Source organism: Poecile atricapillus, chromosome 33, assembly GCF_030490865.1.
Source record: "Poecile atricapillus isolate bPoeAtr1 chromosome 33, bPoeAtr1.hap1, whole genome shotgun sequence".
Classification (NCBI taxonomy): Eukaryota; Metazoa; Chordata; class Aves; order Passeriformes; family Paridae; genus Poecile; species Poecile atricapillus.
The window spans coordinates 1,109,559-1,128,314 of NC_081281.1; the positions used below are offsets into that span (position 1 = coordinate 1,109,559).

At 50.8% G+C, this 18,756-nt stretch overlaps 1 protein-coding gene and 1 long non-coding RNA gene across 2 annotated transcripts in view; both read left to right on the forward strand.

The window, feature by feature from the left end:
- The window catches only part of ARHGEF11 (Rho guanine nucleotide exchange factor 11), a 71,597-nt gene extending 56,075 nt beyond the window's left edge, over positions 1-15,522 (forward strand). The window contains exons 32-42 of the mRNA XM_058860210.1: positions 3,758-3,845; positions 4,363-4,458; positions 5,256-5,452; positions 6,123-6,242; positions 7,443-7,981; positions 8,171-8,222; positions 10,694-10,786; positions 11,711-12,072; positions 12,931-13,095; positions 13,144-13,459; positions 15,305-15,522. Coding sequence (XP_058716193.1) covers positions 3,758-3,845; positions 4,363-4,458; positions 5,256-5,452; positions 6,123-6,242; positions 7,443-7,981; positions 8,171-8,222; positions 10,694-10,786; positions 11,711-12,072; positions 12,931-13,095; positions 13,144-13,459; positions 15,305-15,321 — 2,045 coding nt within the window. The 3' untranslated portion in view covers positions 15,322-15,522. The remainder of the gene's footprint in view (positions 1-3,757; positions 3,846-4,362; positions 4,459-5,255; positions 5,453-6,122; positions 6,243-7,442; positions 7,982-8,170; positions 8,223-10,693; positions 10,787-11,710; positions 12,073-12,930; positions 13,096-13,143; positions 13,460-15,304) is intronic.
- On the forward strand, positions 11,058-11,702 carry LOC131590412 (uncharacterized). Its single transcript, XR_009280085.1, has 3 exons — positions 11,058-11,288; positions 11,443-11,463; positions 11,526-11,702. It is a non-coding gene; the product is annotated as an uncharacterized LOC131590412 (long non-coding RNA).
- Positions 15,523-18,756: the final 3,234 nt, after the last annotated feature.

The window sequence follows — 18,756 nt, forward strand, 5'->3', positions numbered from 1 at the left end:
GAAAAAATGGGGGTTTTGGGTAAAAAAATGGGATTTTTGGGGGGAAATTGGGGGTCTGGGAATGGGGTCTGAGCCTCAGCTCCCTCCTGGTGCGCCCTGTGGCCACGGGTGAGACGCAATTCCCAAAATTCCAGGGAAAAATGGGAATTCTGGGAAAAAAAATGGGATTTTTGGGTGAAAAAATGGGGGGTTTAGGTCAAAAAATGGGATTTTTGGGTCAAAAACTGTGATTTTCTGGGAAAAAAATGGGATTTTTGGGGGGAAATTTGGGGTCTGGGAATGGGGTCTGAGCCTCAGCTCCCTCCTGGTGCGCTCCGTGGCCACGGGTGAGACGCAATTCCCAAAATTCCAGGGAAAAATGGGAATTCTGGGAAAAAAAACGGGATTTTTGGGTCAAAAATTGGGATTTTCTGGGAAAAAAATGGGATTTTTGGGTGAAAAAATGGGGGGTTTAAGTCAAAAATTGGGATTTTCTGAGAAAAAAATGGGATTTTTGGGAAGAAAAAAGAGATTTTTGGGTCAAAGAATGGGATTTTTGGGGGGAAATTTGGTGTGAGACACAGAATTCCCGGAATTCCGGGGTTTTCCATGGAAAAAAAGGGATTTTGGGGTGAAAAAATGGGGGTTTCTGGGAAAAAAATGGGATTTTTGGGGGGAAATTTGGGGTGAGACACAGAATTCCCAGAATTCCGGGGTTTTCCATGGAAAAAATGGGATTTCTGGGAAAAAAATGGGATTTTTGGGTCAAAAAATGGGGGTTTTGGGTGAAAAAATGGGATTTTTGGGGGGGAAATTTGGGGTCTGGGAATGGGGTCTGAGCCTCAGATCCCTCCTGGTGCGCTCCGTGGCCACGGGTGAGACAGAATTCCCAAAATTCCAGGGAAAAATGGGAATTCTGGGAAAAAAAATGGGATTTTTGGGTGAAAAAATGGGATTTTCTGGGAAAAAAATGGGATTTTCTGGGGGAAATTGGGGGTCTGGGAATGGGGTCTGAGCCGCAGCGAGTCCGTGGCCACGGGTGAGACAGAATTCCCAAAATTCCAGGAGTTTTCCAGGATTTTCTGGGAAAAAAATGGGATTTTTGGGTCAAAAACTGTGATTTTCTGGGAAAAAAATGGGATTTTCTGGGAAAAAAATGGGATTTTTGGGGGGAAATTGGGGGTCTGGGAATGGGGTCTGAGCCACAGCGAGTCCGTGGCCACGGGTGAGACGCAATTCCCAAAATTCCAGGGGAAAATGGGAATTCTGGGAAAAAAAATGGGATTTTTGGGTGAAAAAATGGGGGGTTTAGGTCAAAAATTGGGATTTTTGGGTCAAAAACTGTGATTTTCTGGGAAAAAAATGGGATTTTTGGGGGGAAATTTGGGGTGAGACACAGAATTCCCAAAATTCCGGGGTTTTCCATGGAAAAAATGGGATTTCTGGGAAGAAAACGGGATTTTTGGGTGAAAAAATGGGGGGTTTAGGTCAAAAAATGGGATTTTTGGGGGAAAATGGGTTTGGGAATGGGGTCTGAGCCTCAGATCCTTCCTCGTGCGCTCTGTGGCTACGGGTGAGATGGAATTCCCAAAATTCCAGGAGTTTTCCATGGAAAAATGGGAATTCTGGGAAAAAAAATGGGATTTTTGGGTGAAAAAATGGGGGTTTTGGGTAAAAAAATGGGATTTTTGGGGGGAAATTTGGGGTCTGGGAATGGGGTCTGAGCCTCAGATCCTTTCTCGTGCACTCTGTGGCCACTGGGGAGACGCAATTCCCAAAATTCCATGGAAAAATGGGAATTCTGGGAAAAAAAATGGGATTTTTGGGTGAAAAAATGGGGGTTTCTGGGAAAAAAATGGGATTTTTGGGGGGAAATTTGGGGTGTGGGAATGGGGTCTGAGCCTCAGCTCCCTCCTGGTGCGCTCTGTGGCCACTGGTGAGACACAATTCCCAAAATTCCATGGAAAAACGGGATTTCTGGGAAAAAAAATGGGATTTTTGGGTGAAAAAATGGGGGTTTTGGGTAAAAAAATGGGATTTTTGGGGGGGAAATTTGGGGTCTGGGAATGGGGTCTGAGCCTCAGATCCTTTCTCGTGCACTCTGTGGCCACTGGTGAGATGGAATTCCCAAAATTCCAGGAGTTTTCCATGGAAAAATGGGATTTCTGGGAAAAAAAATGGGAATTTCTGGAAAAAAATTGGGATTTGCTGGGAAAAAATTAGGATTTTTGGGTCAGAAAATGGGGGTTTAGGTCAAAAAATGGGATTTTTGGGGGGAAATTTGGGGTGAGACACAGAATTCCCGGAATTCCGGGGTTTTCCATGGAAAAAATGGGATTTCTGGGAAGAAAATGGGATTTTTGGGTGAAAAAATGGGGGTTTTGGGTAAAAAAATGGGATTTTTGGGGGGAAATTGGGGGTCTGGGAATGGGGTCTGAGCCTCAGCTCCCTCCTGGTGCGCCCTGTGGCCACGGGTGAGACGCAATTCCCAAAATTCCAGGGAAAAATGGGAATTCTGGGAAAAAAAATGGGATTTTTGGGTGAAAAAATGGGGGGTTTAGGTCAAAAAATGGGATTTTTGGGTCAAAAACTGTGATTTTCTGGGAAAAAAATGGGATTTTTGGGGGGAAATTTGGGGTGAGACACAGAATTCCCGGAATTCCGGGGTTTTCCATGGAAGAAAATGGGATTTTTGGGTGAAAAAATGGGGGTTTTGGGTAAAAAATGGGATTTTTGGGGGGGAAATTTGGGGTCTGGGAATGGGGTCTGAGCCTCAGCTCCCTCCTGGTGCGCTCCGTGGCCACGGGTGAGACGCAATTCCCAAAATTCCAGGCTTTTCCAGGATTTTCTGGGAAAAAAATGGGATTTTTGGGTGAAAAAATGGGGGTTTTAGGTCAAAAAATGGGATTTTTGGGGGGTCTGGGAATGGGGTCTGAGCCTCAGCTCCCTCCTGGTGCGCTCCGTGGCCACTGGTGAGACGCAATTCCCAAAATTCCAGGGAAAATGGGAATTCTGGGAAAAAAAACTGGATTTTTGGGTGAAAAAATGGGGGTTTTGGGTGAAAAAATGGGATTTTCTGAGAAAAAAATGGGATTTTTGGGAAGAAAAAAGAGATTTTTGGGTCAAAAAATGGGATTTTTGGGGGGAAATTTGGGGTGAGACACAGAATTCCCGGAATTCCGGGGTTTTCCATGGAAAAAATGGGATTTCTGGGAAGAAAACGGGATTTTTGGGGGGAAAAATGGGGGGTTTAGGTCAAAAAATGGGATTTTTGGGGGGAAATTTGGGGTCTGGGAATGGGGTCTGAGCCTCAGCTCGCTGCTCATGTGCTCTGTGGCCACTGGTGAGATGGAATTCCCAAAATTCCAGGAGTTTTCCATGGAAAAATGGAATTTCTGGGAAAAAAATGGGAATTTCTGGAAAAAAAATTGGGATTTTCTGGGAAAAAATTGGGATTTTTGGGTCAGAAAATGGGGGTTTAGGTCAAAAAATGGGATTTTTGGGGGGAAATTTGGGGTGAGACACAGAATTCCCGGAATTCCGGGGTTTTCCATGGAAAAAATGGGATTTCTGGGAAAAAAATGGGATTTTTGGGGGGGAAAAATTTGGGATTTTTGGGGTAAAAATTTGATTTTTGGGGGGAAAAATTTGGGATTTTTGGGGGGAAAAATCGGGATTTTTGTACAAAACTGGGATGGGTTTGGGAATGGGGTTTGGGCTGAGCTGGGGAAATCCGGGAATTTTGGGAATTTTGGGAATTCTGGGAATTTCCCCCCAGACAAGCGAGCCCTCTTCATCATCTGCACCTCGGAGCTGGGACCACAAATCTACGAACTGGTGGCGCTGACGCCCTCGGAGAGGAACACGTGAGGCAAAATCCCGGGAAAAATCCACGGGAATCCCCTTGGGGGTTGTTCCTGGTGGGAATTTGGGATTGTTCCCATTATTCCCGTTGGGAATTTGGGATTATTCCCATTGGGAATTGTTCCCAGCTGGTTGGAGCTGCTGGAGCTCCTGTTGGGAGTTGTTCCTGTTGGGAATTTGGGGTTGTTCCCATTGGGAATTCAGGATTATTCCCGTTGGGAATTGTTCCCAGCTGGTTGGAGCTGCTGGAGCGGGCGTTGTTCCTGTTGGGAATTTGGGATTGTTCCCATTATTCCCATTTGGAATTCCCATTATTCCCATTGGGAATTGTTCCCAGCTGGTTGGAGCTGCTGGAGCTCCCATTGGCGGTTGTTCCCGTTGGGAATTTGGGATTATTCCCATTGGGAATTCAGGATTATTCCCGTTTGGAATTGTTCCCAGCTGGCTGGAGCTGCTGGAGCGGGCGTTGGGGATTATTCCCATTGGGAATTCAGGATTATTCCCGTTTGGAATTCCCAGCTGGTTGGAGCTGCTGGAGCGGGCGGTGCAGGCGGCCACCGGGAGCGGCCCCGGAGCAGCGGAACCGATCCAGGGAGAGACGGGAGGAGATTCCCGGTGGGAAATGGGGAGATGGGAATGTGGGAATGGGAATGGGAATGTGGGAAAATGGGAATGGGAATGGGGGAATGGGGGAATGGGAATGGGGGAATGGGAATGGGGATGGGAATGGGAATGGGGATGGGAATGGGAATGGGAATGGGGGGATGGGGAATGTGGGAATGGGAATGGGAATGGGAATGTGGGAATGGGAATGTGGGAATGGGAATGTGGGAATGGGAATGGGAATGGGAATGGGAATGGGAATGGGGGGATGGGGAATGTGGGAATGGGAATGGGAATGGGGGATGGGAATGGGAATGGGAATGGGAATGGGAATGGGAATGGGAATGGGAATGGGAATGGGGGGATGGAAATGGGAATGTGGGAATGGGGGGATGGGAATGGGGGAATGGGGAATGGGGGATGGAGCTCAGGGGGTTCCTGGAGGATCCCAAGGGTCCCTGGGGAGGGTCAGGGGGTCCCAGAGATGGGGCTGGGGGTCCCAGGAGGGTCCCAGGGGGTCTCTGGGGATCCCAGGGGATCCCTGGATGGGGCTGGGGGTCCTGGGGGGGTCCCAAAGGGGTCCCAGGGGTTCCCAGGGGGGTCTCTGAGGGTCCCAAAGGGGTCCCAGGTGGTCCCAGGGGGGTCTCTGGGGGGGTCCCAGGTGGTCCCAGGGTGGTCCCGGGGGTTCCCAGGTGGTCCCGGGTGGCCCCAGGGGGGTCCCAGGTGGTCCCGGGGGGTCCCAGGTGGTCCCGGGGGGGTCTCTGGGGGTCCCAGGCCGGTTCCCCCCCGTGGCAGCCGCGTCTCTCCAGGCCGGCGCTGCCGGAGCCCGCGGGGACCCCGGAGCTGGGCCCGGGAACCGGAGCTGAGCCCGAGAACGGGGACGAGGAGGAGGAGGAGGAGGAGGAGGAGGAGGATCGGGATCAGGATCGGGATCAAGACCAGGATCAGGATCAGGATCGGGATCAGGATGAGGATGAGGAGGATGAGGCCGAGGATCCCTGCTCAGGTACAGCCGGGCCCAGGTCACCCCTGGGTGTCACCTCCTGTCCCACCCCTGTCCCTGTGTCCGTGTGTCCCAATCCCATCCCTGTCCGTGTGTCCATGTCCCAAATCCCATCCCAATCCCATCCCTGTCCCCGTGTCCGTCTGTCCCCAGTCCCTGTCTGTCTGTCCCCAGTCCCTGCCCCGTGTCCGTGTGTCCCAATCCCATCCCTGTCCATGTGTCCGTGTGTCCCAAATCCCATCCCAATCCCATCACTGTTCCTGTGTCCGTGTGTCCCCAACCCCGTCCTGTCGGTTCCCAATCCCGTCCTGTCCCTGTGTCCGTGTGTCCCAATCCCTGTCCATGTGTCCATGGCCAATCCCTGTCGCTGTCCGTGTGTCCGTGTGTCCCCAATCCCTGTCCCTGTGTCCCCAACCCCGTCCTGTTGGTTCCCAATCCCATCCCTGCCCCGTGTCTGTGTGTCCATGTCCAGTCCCTGTCCCCGTGTCTGTCTGTCCCCAGTCCCTGTCCCCGTGTCCGTCTGTCTGTCCCCAGTCCCTGTCCCCGTGTCCGTCCGTCTGTCCCCAGCCCGTTCCCGTGTCCGTCTGTCTGTCCCCAGTCCCTGTCCCCGTGTCCGTCTGTCTGTCCCCGTGTCCGTCTGTCTGTCCCCAGCCCCGTTCCCGTTGTTCCGCAGCCGTCCCCGATGATCCCTGGGGCAGATCCCGACCATCGGAGCTGGGCGGGGCCGGGATCCCGGGAATCCCCAAATCCCCGGGAAGCGCCGGAGGAGTGGCCCAGGCGGCGCTGGAGGACGGTGAGACCTCGGGAAATCCCCAATTCCCAAAATCCCAAATTCCCAAATTCCCAAAATCCCCAATTCCCAAAATCCCCAATTCCCAGAATCCCAAATTCCCGAATTCCCAAAATCCCAAATTCCCCAATTCCCAAATTTCCAAAATCCCAAAATCCCAAATTCCCCAATTCCCAAAATCCCGAATTCCTGAATTCCCAAAATCCCAAAATCCCCAATTCCCAAATTCCCAAATTTCCAAAATCCCCAATTCCCGAATTCCCAAATTCCCAAATTCCCGAATTCCCAAAATCCCAAATTCCCCAATTCCCAAAATCCCGAATTCCCAAAATCCCAAATTCCCAAATTCCCAAAATCCCAAAATCCCAAATTCCCGAATTCCCAAAATCCCAAATTCCCAAAATCCCAAATTCCCAAATTCCCAAAATCCCAAATTCCCGAATTTCCAAAATCCCAAATTCCCGAATTCCCAAAATCCCCAATTCCCAAATTCCCGAATTCCCAAAATCCCCAATTCCCAAATTCCCAAAATCCCAAAATCCCAAATTCCCAAAATCCCAAATTCTCGATTTCGTCTCTCCCTTTCCTTGGGAAAATCCCAAATTCCCGATTTTCTTCTCTCCATTCCCTCGGGATAACCCCAAAATCTGCCCCAATCCCAGGATTTTTCCCCTGGAATATCCCAGAATTCCCCAATCCCGGGATTTTTTCCCTCTGGAATATCCCAGAATTCCCCAATCCCGGGATTTTTCCCTCTGGAATATCCCAGAATTCCCCAATCCTGGGGTTGGAATATCCCAGAATTCCCCAATCCCGGGGTTGGAATATCCCAGAATTCCCCAATCCCAGGATTTTTCCCTCTGGAAAACCCCAGAATTCCCCAATCCCGGGATTTTTTTCCCTCTGGAATATCCCAGAATTCCCCAATCCCGGGGTTGGAATATCCCAGAATTCCCCAATCCCAGGATTTTTCCCTCTGGAAAACCCCAGAATTCCCCAATCCCGGGATTTTTTTCCCTCTGGAATATCCCAGAATTCCCCAATCCCGGGGTTGGAATATCCCAGAATTCCCCAATCCCGGGGTTGGAATATCCCAGAATTTCCCAATCCCGGGTTTTTTCCCCTCTGGAATATCCCAGAATTCCCCAATCCCGGGTTTTTTTCCCCCTGGAATGTTCCAATCCCTGTTTTTCCCATTCCCAGTGGAGACCCTGCGGCTCCTGATTGTCCGGAGGCTCCGGCCGGGCCGGGATCCCCATCCCGACGATGACGACGTCACCCCCACGCCCTCGCTGGCCGGAAGGGAATTCCCCATTTCCAGACGGGAATTCCCAAAGTCCAGTCAAGAATTCCCAATTTCCAGCCGGGAATTCCCAATTTCCAGCGGGGATTCAGGAATGTCCAGCCGGGATTCAGCCGTGTCCAGCCGGGAATTCCCAATGTCCAGCCAGGAATTCCCGAAGTCCAGTTGGGATTTGGGAATGTCCAGCCGGGAATTCCCAATTTCCAGCTGGGAATTCCCAAAGTCCAGTCAAGAATTCCCAAAGTCCAGTCAGGAATTCCCAAAATCCAGCCGGGAATTCCCAATTTCCAGCCAGGATTCAGCCACATCCAGCCGGGAATTCCCAATTTCCAGTCAGGAATTCCCAATTTCCAGTCAAGAATTCCCAGTTTCCAGTCAAGAATTCCCGATGTCCGGGCGGGAATTCCCGATGTCCGGCCGGGAATTCCCAAAGTCCAGTTGGGATTCAGGAATGTCCAGTCAGGAATTCCCAATTTCCAGTCAAGAAATCCCAATTTCCAGTCAGGAATTCCCAAAGTCCAGCCAGGAATTCCCAAAGTCCAGTCAGGAATTCCCAATGTCCAGCCGGGAATTCCCAAAGTCCGGGCAGGAATTCCCAATTTCCAGTCAAGAATTCCCAGTTTCCAGCCGGGAATCCCGGGAAGAGCCGGAGCCCAAGGGGATCCAAATCAAGCGGAAAGGTAACGGGGGAGGGGTTTGGGGCGGGAATTTTGGGGGAAAAAATCAGGAATTTGGGACGGGAATTTTGGGGGATTTAGAGCAGGAATTCAGGGAATTTGGGATGGGAATTTTGGGGTAAAAAATCAGGAATTTGGGATGGGAATTTTGGGGAATTTGGAGCAGGAATTTGGGGAATTTGGGGTGGGAATTTTGGGAATTTGGGGTGGGAATTTTGGGAATTTGGGGTGGGAATTTTGGGGAATTTGGGATGGGAATTTGGGGGGATTTGGGACGGGAATTTTGGGAATTTCGGGTGGGAATTTTGGGGGAAAAAATCGGGAATTTGGGGTGGGAATTTTTGGGAATTTGGGGTGGGAATTTTGAGGAATTTGGGACGGGAATTTTGGGGAATTTGGGGTGGGAATTTTGGGGGAAAAAATCGGGAATTTGGGGCAGGAATTTGGGGAATTTGGGACGGGAATTTTGAGGAATTTGGGGCAGGAATTTGGGGAATTTGGGGTGGGAATTTTGGGAATTTGGGATGGGAATTTGGGGGGATTTGGGACGGGAATTTTGGGAATTTCGGGTGGGAATTTTGGGGTAAAAATCGGGAATTTGGGGTGGGAATTTTGGGGGATTTGGAGCAGGAATTCGGGGAATTTGGGACGGGAATTTTGGGGTAAAAAATCGGGGATTTGGGGTGGGAGTTTGGGGAATTTCGGGTGGGAATTTTGGGGTAAAAATCGGGAATTTGGGGCAGGAATTTTGAGGAATTTGGGGTGGGAATTTGAGGAATTTGGGGTGGGAATTTTGAGGAATTTGGGGTGGGAATTGGGGGAATTTGGGGTGGAAATTTTGGGGGATTTGGAGCAGAAATTTTGGGGGATTCGGGACAGGAATTTTGGGGATTTGGGGTGGGAATTTTTGGGAATTTGGAGGAATTTGGGGTGGGAATTTTGGGAATTTGGGGCAGGAATTTTGGGAAATTTGGGGTGGGAATTTTTGGGAATTTTGGGGTGGGAATTTTGAGGAATTTGGGGTGGGAATTTTTGGGAATTTGGGGTGGGAATTTTTGGGAATTTGGGGTGGGAATTTTTGGGAATTCCCTGCACTGCCTGATGGGGTCCCTGCTGGAATTTGGGGTCTCATTCCTGGAATTTGGGGTCTCATTCCCGGAATTTGGGGTCTCATTCCCGGAATTTGGGGTCTCATTCCAGGAATTTGGGGTCACATTCCTGGAATTTGGGGTCTCATTCCTGGAATTTGGGGTCTCATTCCCGGAATTTGGGGTCTCATTCCAGGCTTTTCCTGGGATTTGGGGTCTCATTCCCAGATTTTTTTGGGATTTGGGGTCTCACTCTCCCAAAAAATCCTTTCCTGGGATTTGGGGTCTCATTCCCTGGGTGCTGATTCTGGGATTTAATTTGGGATTTGATTTGGGATTTGATTTAATTTGGGATTTGATTTGGGATTTAATTGGGATTTTTGGGATTTAATTTGGGATTTGATTTGGGATTTAATTTGGAATTTGATTTGGGATTTGATTTGGGATTTGATTGGGGATTTAATTGGGGATTTAATTGGGGATTTAATTTGGGATTTGATTTTGGATTTTGGGATTTAATTTTGGATTTAATTTGGGATTTGATTTGGGATTTAATTGGGAATTTTGGGATTTGATTTGGGATTTGATTTGGGATTTGATTTGGGATTTAATTTGGATTTTGGGATTTAATTTTGGATTTAATTTGGGATTTAATTGGGAATTTTGGGATTTGATTTGGGATTTGAGTTGGGATTTAATTGGGGATTTAATTTGGGATTTGATTTGGGATTTAATTTGGGATTTAATTTGGGATTTTGGGATTTAATTTGGGATTTGATTTGGGATTTGATTTGGGATTTGATTTGGGATTTAATTGGGATTTTGGGATTTGATTTGGGATTTAATTTGGGATTTGATTTGGGATTTGATTTGGGATTTAATTTGGGATTTTGGGATTTAATTTGGGATTTGATTTGGGATTTAATTGGGGATTTTGGGATTTGATTTGGGATTTGATTTGGGATTTGATTTTGGCTCCCACTTTTGGGTGCTGCCTGCTGATTTGGGGGTGCTAATTAATTTCCAGCGCTAATTTGGGGCGCTAATTAACTTCCAGTGCTGATTTTTGCTTCTAATTAATTTTGGTCGCCAATTTGGGGCACTAATTAATTCCCAGCGCTAATTTGGGGAGCTAATTAATTTCATGTGTTGATTTTTGGCATTTTGGGTGCTAATTGGGGTGCAATTAATTAATTAGGGATGCTAATGAATCAATGGGGGTGCTAATTAACTAATTAGGAGAGCTAATTATCTAATTAAGGGTGCTAATGAACTGATTAGGGGTGTTAATTAACTGATTAGGGTGCTAATGAGCTAATGGGGGTGCTAATGAGCTAATTGGGGTGCTAATGAGCTAATTAGGGTGCTAATTAACTGGGGGCCCAGCCCAGGAGGAGGGGCCTGAGGAGGCCACGCCCCCCGGCGGCTGCAGCCAATCAGAGCCCGAGCTGCGGGAAGGAGGCGGAGCCAAAGCCGAGGGTAACCCGCCCCTCCCCCACCCCCCAAAAACGGCCCCAAAAAAAACCAAAAAAACCAAAAAAAAACCAAAAATGGCCCCAAAAAACCCAAAAAAGGCCCCAAAAAAATCAAATTGACCCAAAATCCCCCAAAAACGGCCCCAAAACCCCCAAAAAGGCCCCAGAATACCCAAAAACGGCCCCAAAAACCCCAAAAAAACCCAAAAAAACCAAAAAAAAACCAAAAATGGCCCCAAAAAACCCAAAAACGGCCCCAAAAAACCCAAAAAAGGCCCCAAAAAAATCCCAAAAAAAGCCCCAAAAAAGGGCCCAGAAAACCTCAAAAAAGGCCCCAAAAAACCCAAAAAAAGCCCCAAAAACCCTAAAAATGGCCCCAAAAACCCTCTGGGGCCACCAAAAACCCTCTGGGGCCACCAAAAAACCCAAAAGGGCCACGAGAAGCTCCAAAAGGGCCACCAAAACCCCCCTGGGGACACCAAAGCCACCTCTTGGGGCCACCAAGTGTCCCCAGGGGCCACCAGGAGGTCACCAAACCCCCCCAGGTGGCCACTGAGGGTCCCCAGGTGGCCACTGAGGTCCCCAGGGGTCACCAAACCCCCCCAGGTGGCCACTGAGGGTCCCCAGGTGGCCACTGAGGGTCCCCAGGTGGCCACTGAGGTCCCCAGGTGGCCACTGAGGGTCCCCAGGTGGCCACTGAGGGTCCCTAGGTGGCCACTGAGGGTCCCCAGGTGGCCACTGAGGTCCCCAGGTGGCCACTGAGGTCCCCAGGTGGCCACTGAGGTCCCCCAGGGGTCACCAAACCCCCCCAGGTGGCCACTGAGGTCCCCAGGTGGCCACTGAGGGTCCCCAGGTGGCCACTGAGATCCCCAGGTGGCCACTGAGGGTCCCCAGGTGGCCACTGAGGTCCCTCCTGTCGCTTTTCCAGGGAATTTTTTCTACCTGAGCCTCCCCACGGGACCCCCCCGGCCTGGAGGGGACATCGGGGACACCCCTGGGGACATCGGGGACACCTCTGGGGACATCAGGGACACCTCTGGGGACATCGGGGACGTCTCTCAGGACAGCAGGGACACCTCTGGAGATGTTGGGGACACCTCTGAGGACATCAGGGACACCCCTGGGGACATCGGGGACACCTCTGGGGACATCGGGGACGTCTCTCAGGACATCAAGGACATCTCTGGGGACATCGGGGACACCCCTGGGGACATCGGGGACACCTCTGGGGACACGGAGCTGATCCTGGGGACCCTGGAGGAGCTGAGGGGGAAACTCCTGAGGCTGAGGGTGAGACTGGGGACACCTTGGGGACACCTTGGGGACACCTTGGGGACACCTTGGGGACACCTTGGGGACATTGGGGACACCTTGGGGACACCTGGGGGACACCTGGGGACACCCTGGGGACACCTTGGGGACACCTTGGGGACACCTGGGGACACCCTGGGGACACTTTGGGGACACTTTGGGGACACCTTGGGGACACCTTGGGCACGTTGGGACATGGGGACATCAAACTCCTGAGGCTGAGGGTGAGACTGGGGACACCTTGGGGACACCTTGGGGACACCTTGGGGACACCTGGGGGACACCTGGGGGACATTGGGGACACCTTGGGGACACCTGGGGGACACCTGGGGGACATGGGGACACCTGGGGGACACCTTGGGGACACCTTGGGGACATTGGGGACACCTGGGGGACACCTGGGGGACACCTGGGGGACATTGGGGACATCAATGGGGACATCATGGGGACATCATGGGGACGTCAATGGGGACATGGGGACATCATGGGGACATCACTGGGGACATTGGGTCACTGGTGGGGACATTGGGGACATTGATGGGGACACAAGAAGGGACCTGGGGACATTTACGGGGATGAGGGGAGGGGACACTGCAGGTGTCCGGGGGGGTGGCCCCGTCCTGTCCCCAAACTGTCCTTAAAGTGTCCCCAATGTCCCCACTGATGTCCCCAATGTCCCCAATGTCCCCAATCCTGTCCCCAGTGTCCCCACTGATGTCCCCAATGTCCCCAATGTCCCCACTGATGTCCCCAATGTCCCCCCTGATGTCCCCAATGTCCCCACTGATGTCCCCAGTGTCCCCCCTGATGTCCCCAATGTCCCCAATGTCCCCACAGGCTCTGGAAGTCGCTCACCGGCAGCTGCTGCTCTCGCTGGGGGTGGCCGATGCCACCAGAAACAACAACAACGTCACCAACAGTGTCACCAGTGTCACCAAGAGTGTCACCAGTGTCACCAACAGTGTCACCAATGTCACCAAGAGTGTCCCCAATGTCCCCAACGTCCCCAGTGTCCCCAACAACGTCCCCAGTGTCCCCAATGTCCCCAAGAGTGTCCTCAGTGTCCCCAGTGTCCCCAACAACGTCCCCAACTGCCACAGCACCATCCCCAGTGTCCCCAGTGTCCCCAGCCGTGTCCCCAGTGGTGTCCCCAGTGGTGTCCCCAGTGGTGTCCCCACTGTCCCCAGTGTCCCCAAGTGGGCCCAGCCACCCCCCGGCCCCCTCGTGACTTGGAGACTCGGTGACACTGCTGGACACGGTGACACTTCCGGACATGGTGACACCCCCGGACACGGTGACATTGCTGAACACGGTGACACCCCTGGACATGGTGACACTGCCGGACACGGTGACACCACTGGACACGGTGACACCACTGGACACAGTGACACCCCTGGACACAGTGACACCCCTGGACACGGTGACACTGGACACGGTGACACCACTGGACACGGTGACACCACTGGACACAGTGACACCCCTGGACACGGTGACACTGGACACGGTGACACCACTGGACACGGTGACACCACTGGACACAGTGACACCCCTGGACACGGTGACACTGGACACGGTGACACCACTGGACACAGTGACACCGCCAGACACGGTGACACCAGCACAGGTGAGAGCACCTTCAGTGTCACCCCAATGTCACCCCAGTGTCACCTCAGTGTCCCCTTTCCCACACCCCCATTACCCATTAATTCCCCATTAATTCCCCATTAATTCCCCATTAATTCCCCATTAATTCCCATTAATTCCCATTAATTTTACCCATTAATTCCCCCATTAATTCCCCATTAATTCCCATAATTTCCCCATTAATTCCCCATTAATTCCCATTAATTCCCCATTAATTCCCATTAATTTTACCCATTAATTCCCATTAATTTTCCCCATTCATTTCCCACTAATTTCCCCCATTATTCCCATTAATTCCCCATTAATTCCCATTAATTTCCCCCATTATTCCCATTATTTCCCCCATTAATTCCCATTAATTTTCCACATTAATTCCCATTAATTTCCCCCTTTATTCCCATTATTTCCCCCATTATTTCCCCCATTAATTCCCCATTAATTCCCCATTAATTCCCATTAATTTCCCCCTTTATTCCCACTATTTCCCCCATTATTTCCCCCATTAATTCCCCATTAATTCCCATTAATTTTCCACATTAATTCCCATTAATTTTCCCCATTATTCCCATTATTTCCCCCATTAATTTCCCCATTAATTTCCCATTAATTCCCATTAATTTCCCCCATTAATTCCCATTATTTGCCCCATTAATTCCCATTAATTTCCCCCATTATTCCCATTATTTCTCCCATTAATTTCCCCATTAATTCCCCATTAATTCCCATTAATTTCCCCCATTAATTCCCATTAATTCCCCATTATTCCCATTAATTCCCATTAGTTCCCATTAATTTTCCCCATTCATTTCCCACTAATTTCCCCCATTATTCCCATTAATTCCCCATTAATTTCCCATTAATTCCCCCATTAATTCCCCATTAATTCCCATTAATTTTCCCCATTATTCCCATTATTTCCCCCATTAATTTCCCCATTAATTTCCCATTAATTCCCATTAATTTCCCCCATTAATTCCCATTATTTCCCCCATTAATTCCCATTAATTTCCCCCATTATTCCCATTATTTCCCCCATTAATTTCCCCATTAATTTCCCATTAATTCCCATTAATTTCCCCCATTATTCCCATTAATTCCCATTAATTTCCCCCATTAATTCCCATTAATTCCCCATTATTCCCATTAATTCCCATTAGTTCCCATTAATTTTCCCCATTAATTTCCCCCATTATTCCCATTAATTTCCCCCATTATTCCCATTATTTCCCCCATTAATTTCCCCATTAATTTCCCATTAATTCCCATTAATTTTCCACATTAATTCCCATTAATTTCCCCCATTATTCCCATTATTTCCCCCATTAATTCCTATTAATTTTCCCCATTAATTCCCATTAATTTTCCCCATTATTCCCATTATTTCCCCCATTAATTTCCCCATTAGTTTCCCATTAATTCCCATTAATTTCCCCCATTATTCCCATTAATTCCCCCCATTAATTCCCATTATTTCCCCCATTAATTCCCATTAATTTCCCCCATTAATTCCCATTATTTCCCCCATTAATTCCCATTAATTTTCCCTCTTTTCCCTTTTTTTTTCCAGGCTCCGCCCACCTTTAACCCGGGAGAGGGGGGGGAGGGGCTGGAATTTCCCTCCCCTCCCCCCCCAGGAAGGTTTTTCCAGGGAATTCCCAAATTCCTGGACAGATGCACTTTGTTGGGAATTCCCAAATTTATTTTTTTCCCGGGAAAAAAAATTCCCAAAATTCCTATAAATATGTAATAAACGCCCCTCCCCCACCCTGTAAATAGCCCCTCCCCCCTCCGGCCGACAATCCCAAAATCCTGGGATTTCCCCCCAAAAAATCCTGGGATTTCCCAAAAAAAATCCTGGGATTTCACCCCAAAAATTCTGGGATTTCCTCCCAAAAAATTCTGGGATTTCACCCCAAAAATCCTGGGATTTCACCCCAAAAATTCTGGGATTTCCTCCCAAAAAATTCTGGGATTTCCCAAAAAAAATCCTGGGATTTCACCCCAAAAAAATCCTGGGATTTCACCCCAAAAAATTCTGGGATTTCACCCCAAAAATTCCAGGATTTCACCCCAAAAAATCCTGGGATTTCACCCCAAAAAAATTCTGGGATTTCACCCCAAAAAATTCTGGGATTTCACCCCAAAAATTCTGGGATTTCCGCCCCAAAAAATTCTGGAATTTCACCCCAAAAAATCCTGGGATTTCACCCCAAAAAATTCCGGGATTTCACCCCAAAAAATTCTGGAATTTCACCCCAAAAAATTCCGGGGATTTCCCAAAAAAAAATTCTGGGATTTCATCCCAAAAAACTGGGATTTCACCCCAAAAATCCTGGGATTTCCTCCCAAAAAATCCTGGGATTTCACCCCAAAAAATCCTGGGATTTCACCCCAAAAAATTTTGGAATTTTACCCCAAAAAATTCCGGGATTTCACCCAAAAAAAATCCGGGGATTTCCCCAAAAAAATCCTGGGATTTCATCCCAAAAAACTGGGATTTCACCCCAAAAATCCTGGGATTTCCCCCAAAAAATTCTGGAATTTTACCCCAAAAAATTCCGGGATTTCACCCCAAAATCCCGGGATTTTCTCCCAAAAAATCTGGAATTTCCCAAAAAAAATCCCAGGATTTTCTCCCCACAAAATTCCGGGATTTCCTCCCCAAAATTCCAGGATTTCCCCCCAAATCCCGGGATTTCCCCTCTATAAATATTATAAATAACAGAGATGGAAACTTGGAAGAATTCCCGAATCTTGGACTCCTTTTTTGGGGGATTTCGGGGTTTTTTATGGGATTTGGGATTTTTTTAATGGAATTCTGGGTGGTTTTTATGGGATTTGGGGTGGGAATTTTTTGGGGATTTGGGGGAATTTTTTGGGGATTTGGGGGAATTTTTTGGGATTTGGGGGGAATTTTTTTGGGGGGGATTTGGGGTGGGAATTTTTTGGGATTTGGGAATTCTGGGATCCAGCCCCGGCCCCAGGGACCCCAAAATGTCCCCAAGGGTCCCAAAGTGACCCCAAAATGTCCCCAAAGTGTCCCCAGGGACCCCAAAATGTCCCCAAGGGTCCCAAAGTGACCCCAAAATGTCCCCAAAGTGACCCCAAAATGTCCCCAAGGGTCCCAAAGTGACCCCAAAATGTCCCCAGGGACCCCAAAGTGTCCCCAAGGGTCCAAAAATGTCCCCAAAGTGACCCCAAAGTGTCCCCAAGGGCCCCAAAATGTCCCCAAAGTGACCCCAAAGTGTCCCCAAAGGCCCAAAAGTGTCCCCAAAGTGTCCCCAAGGTCCCCTGGGGGAGGAAATTGTGTCCCTGGGGGTGTCACTGTCCCCAAGGGGGGGTGACAGTGTCCCCAAGGGGGGGTGACAGTGTCCCCAAGGGGGGGGTGACAGTGTCCCCAGGGGGGTGACAGTGTCCCCAGGGGGGGTGACAGTGTCCCCAAAGGGGGGGTGACAGTGTCCCCAAAGGGGGGTGACAGTGTCCCCAAGGGGGTGACAGTGTCCCCAAAGGGGGGTGACAGTGTCCCCAAAGGGGTGACAGTGTCCCCAAAGGGGTGACAGTGTCCCCAAGGGGGTGACAGTGTCCCCAAAGGGGTGACAGTGTCCCCAAGGGGGTGACAGTGTCCCCAGGGGGGTGACAGTGTCCCCAAGGGGGTGACGGTGTCCCCAAGGTGAGTGACAGTGTCCCCAAGGGGGGTGACAGTGTCCCCAAAGGGGTGACAGTGTCCCCAAGGGGGGGTGACAGTGTCCCCAAGGTGAGTGACAGTGTCCCCAAAGGGGGGTGACAGTGTCCCCAAAGGGGTGACAGTGTCCCCATGGGGGTGACAGTGTCCCCAGGGGGGGTGACAGTGTCCCCAAGGGGGGGTGACAGTGTCCCCAGGGGGGGTGACAGTGTCCCCAAGGAGGGGTGACAGTGTCCCCAAGGAGGGGTGACAGTGTCCCCAAGGGGGTGACAGTGTCCCCAGGGGGGGGGGGGTGACAGTGTCCCCAGGGGGGTGACAGTGTCCCCAAGGTGAGTGACAGTGTCCCCAGGGGGGTGACAGTGTCCCCAAGGGGGTGTCACTGTCCCCAGGGGGAGGTGACAAAGCCCAGCCGGGTGACAAAGTTCTGGTTTATTTACAAACTGCTGGGGGGAGGTGGCACCGTCCCTGTCCCTGTCCCCTCTGTCCCTGTCCCCTGTCCCTGTCCCCTCTGTCCCTGTCCCCTCTGTCCCTGTCCCTGTCCCCTCTGTCCCTGTCACTGTCCCCTCTGTCCCTGTCCCCTCTGTCCCCTCTGTCCCTGTCCCCTCTGTCCCTGTCCCCTCTGTCCCCTCTGTCCGTCCCTGTCCCCTCTGTCCCTGTCACTGTCCCCTCTGTCCCTGTCCCCTCTGTCCCCTCTGTCCCTGTCCCCTCTGTCCCTGTCCCCTGTCCCTGTCCCCTCTGTCCCTGTCCCCTCTGTCCCCTCTGTCCCTGTCCCCTCTGTCCCTGTCCCCTCTGTCCCCTCTGTCCCTGTCCCCTCTGTCCCTGTCCCCTCTGTCCCCTCTGTCCCTGTCCCCTCTGTCCCCTCTGTCCGTCCCTGTCCCCTCTGTCCCTGTCCCTGTCCCTGTCCCCTGTCCCTGTCCCCCTGTCCCTGTCCCTGTCCCCCTGTCCCTGTCCCCCTGTCCCCTGTCCCTGTCCCCTCTGTCCCTGTCCCTGTCCCTGTCCCCTCTGTCCCCTCTGTCCCTGTCCCCTGTGAGGCCTTGGCCTGGCAGGAGCGGTGCCACCTCCCGATGTCACCTCCGGTGTCACCTCCTGGTGGCACCTCCTGGGTCACATCCTGGGTGTCCCCAATGTCACATTTGTGATGTCCCCAGTGTCACATCCTGGGTGTCCCCAATGTCACATTTGTGATGTCCCCAGTGTCACATCCTGGGTGTCTTCGGTGTCACATCCACAATGTCCCCAGTGTCACATCTTGGTGTCCCCAATGTCACATCCTGGGTGTCCTTGGTGTCCCATCTCGGTGTCCTCGGTGTCACATCCGTGGTGTCCCCAGTGTCACT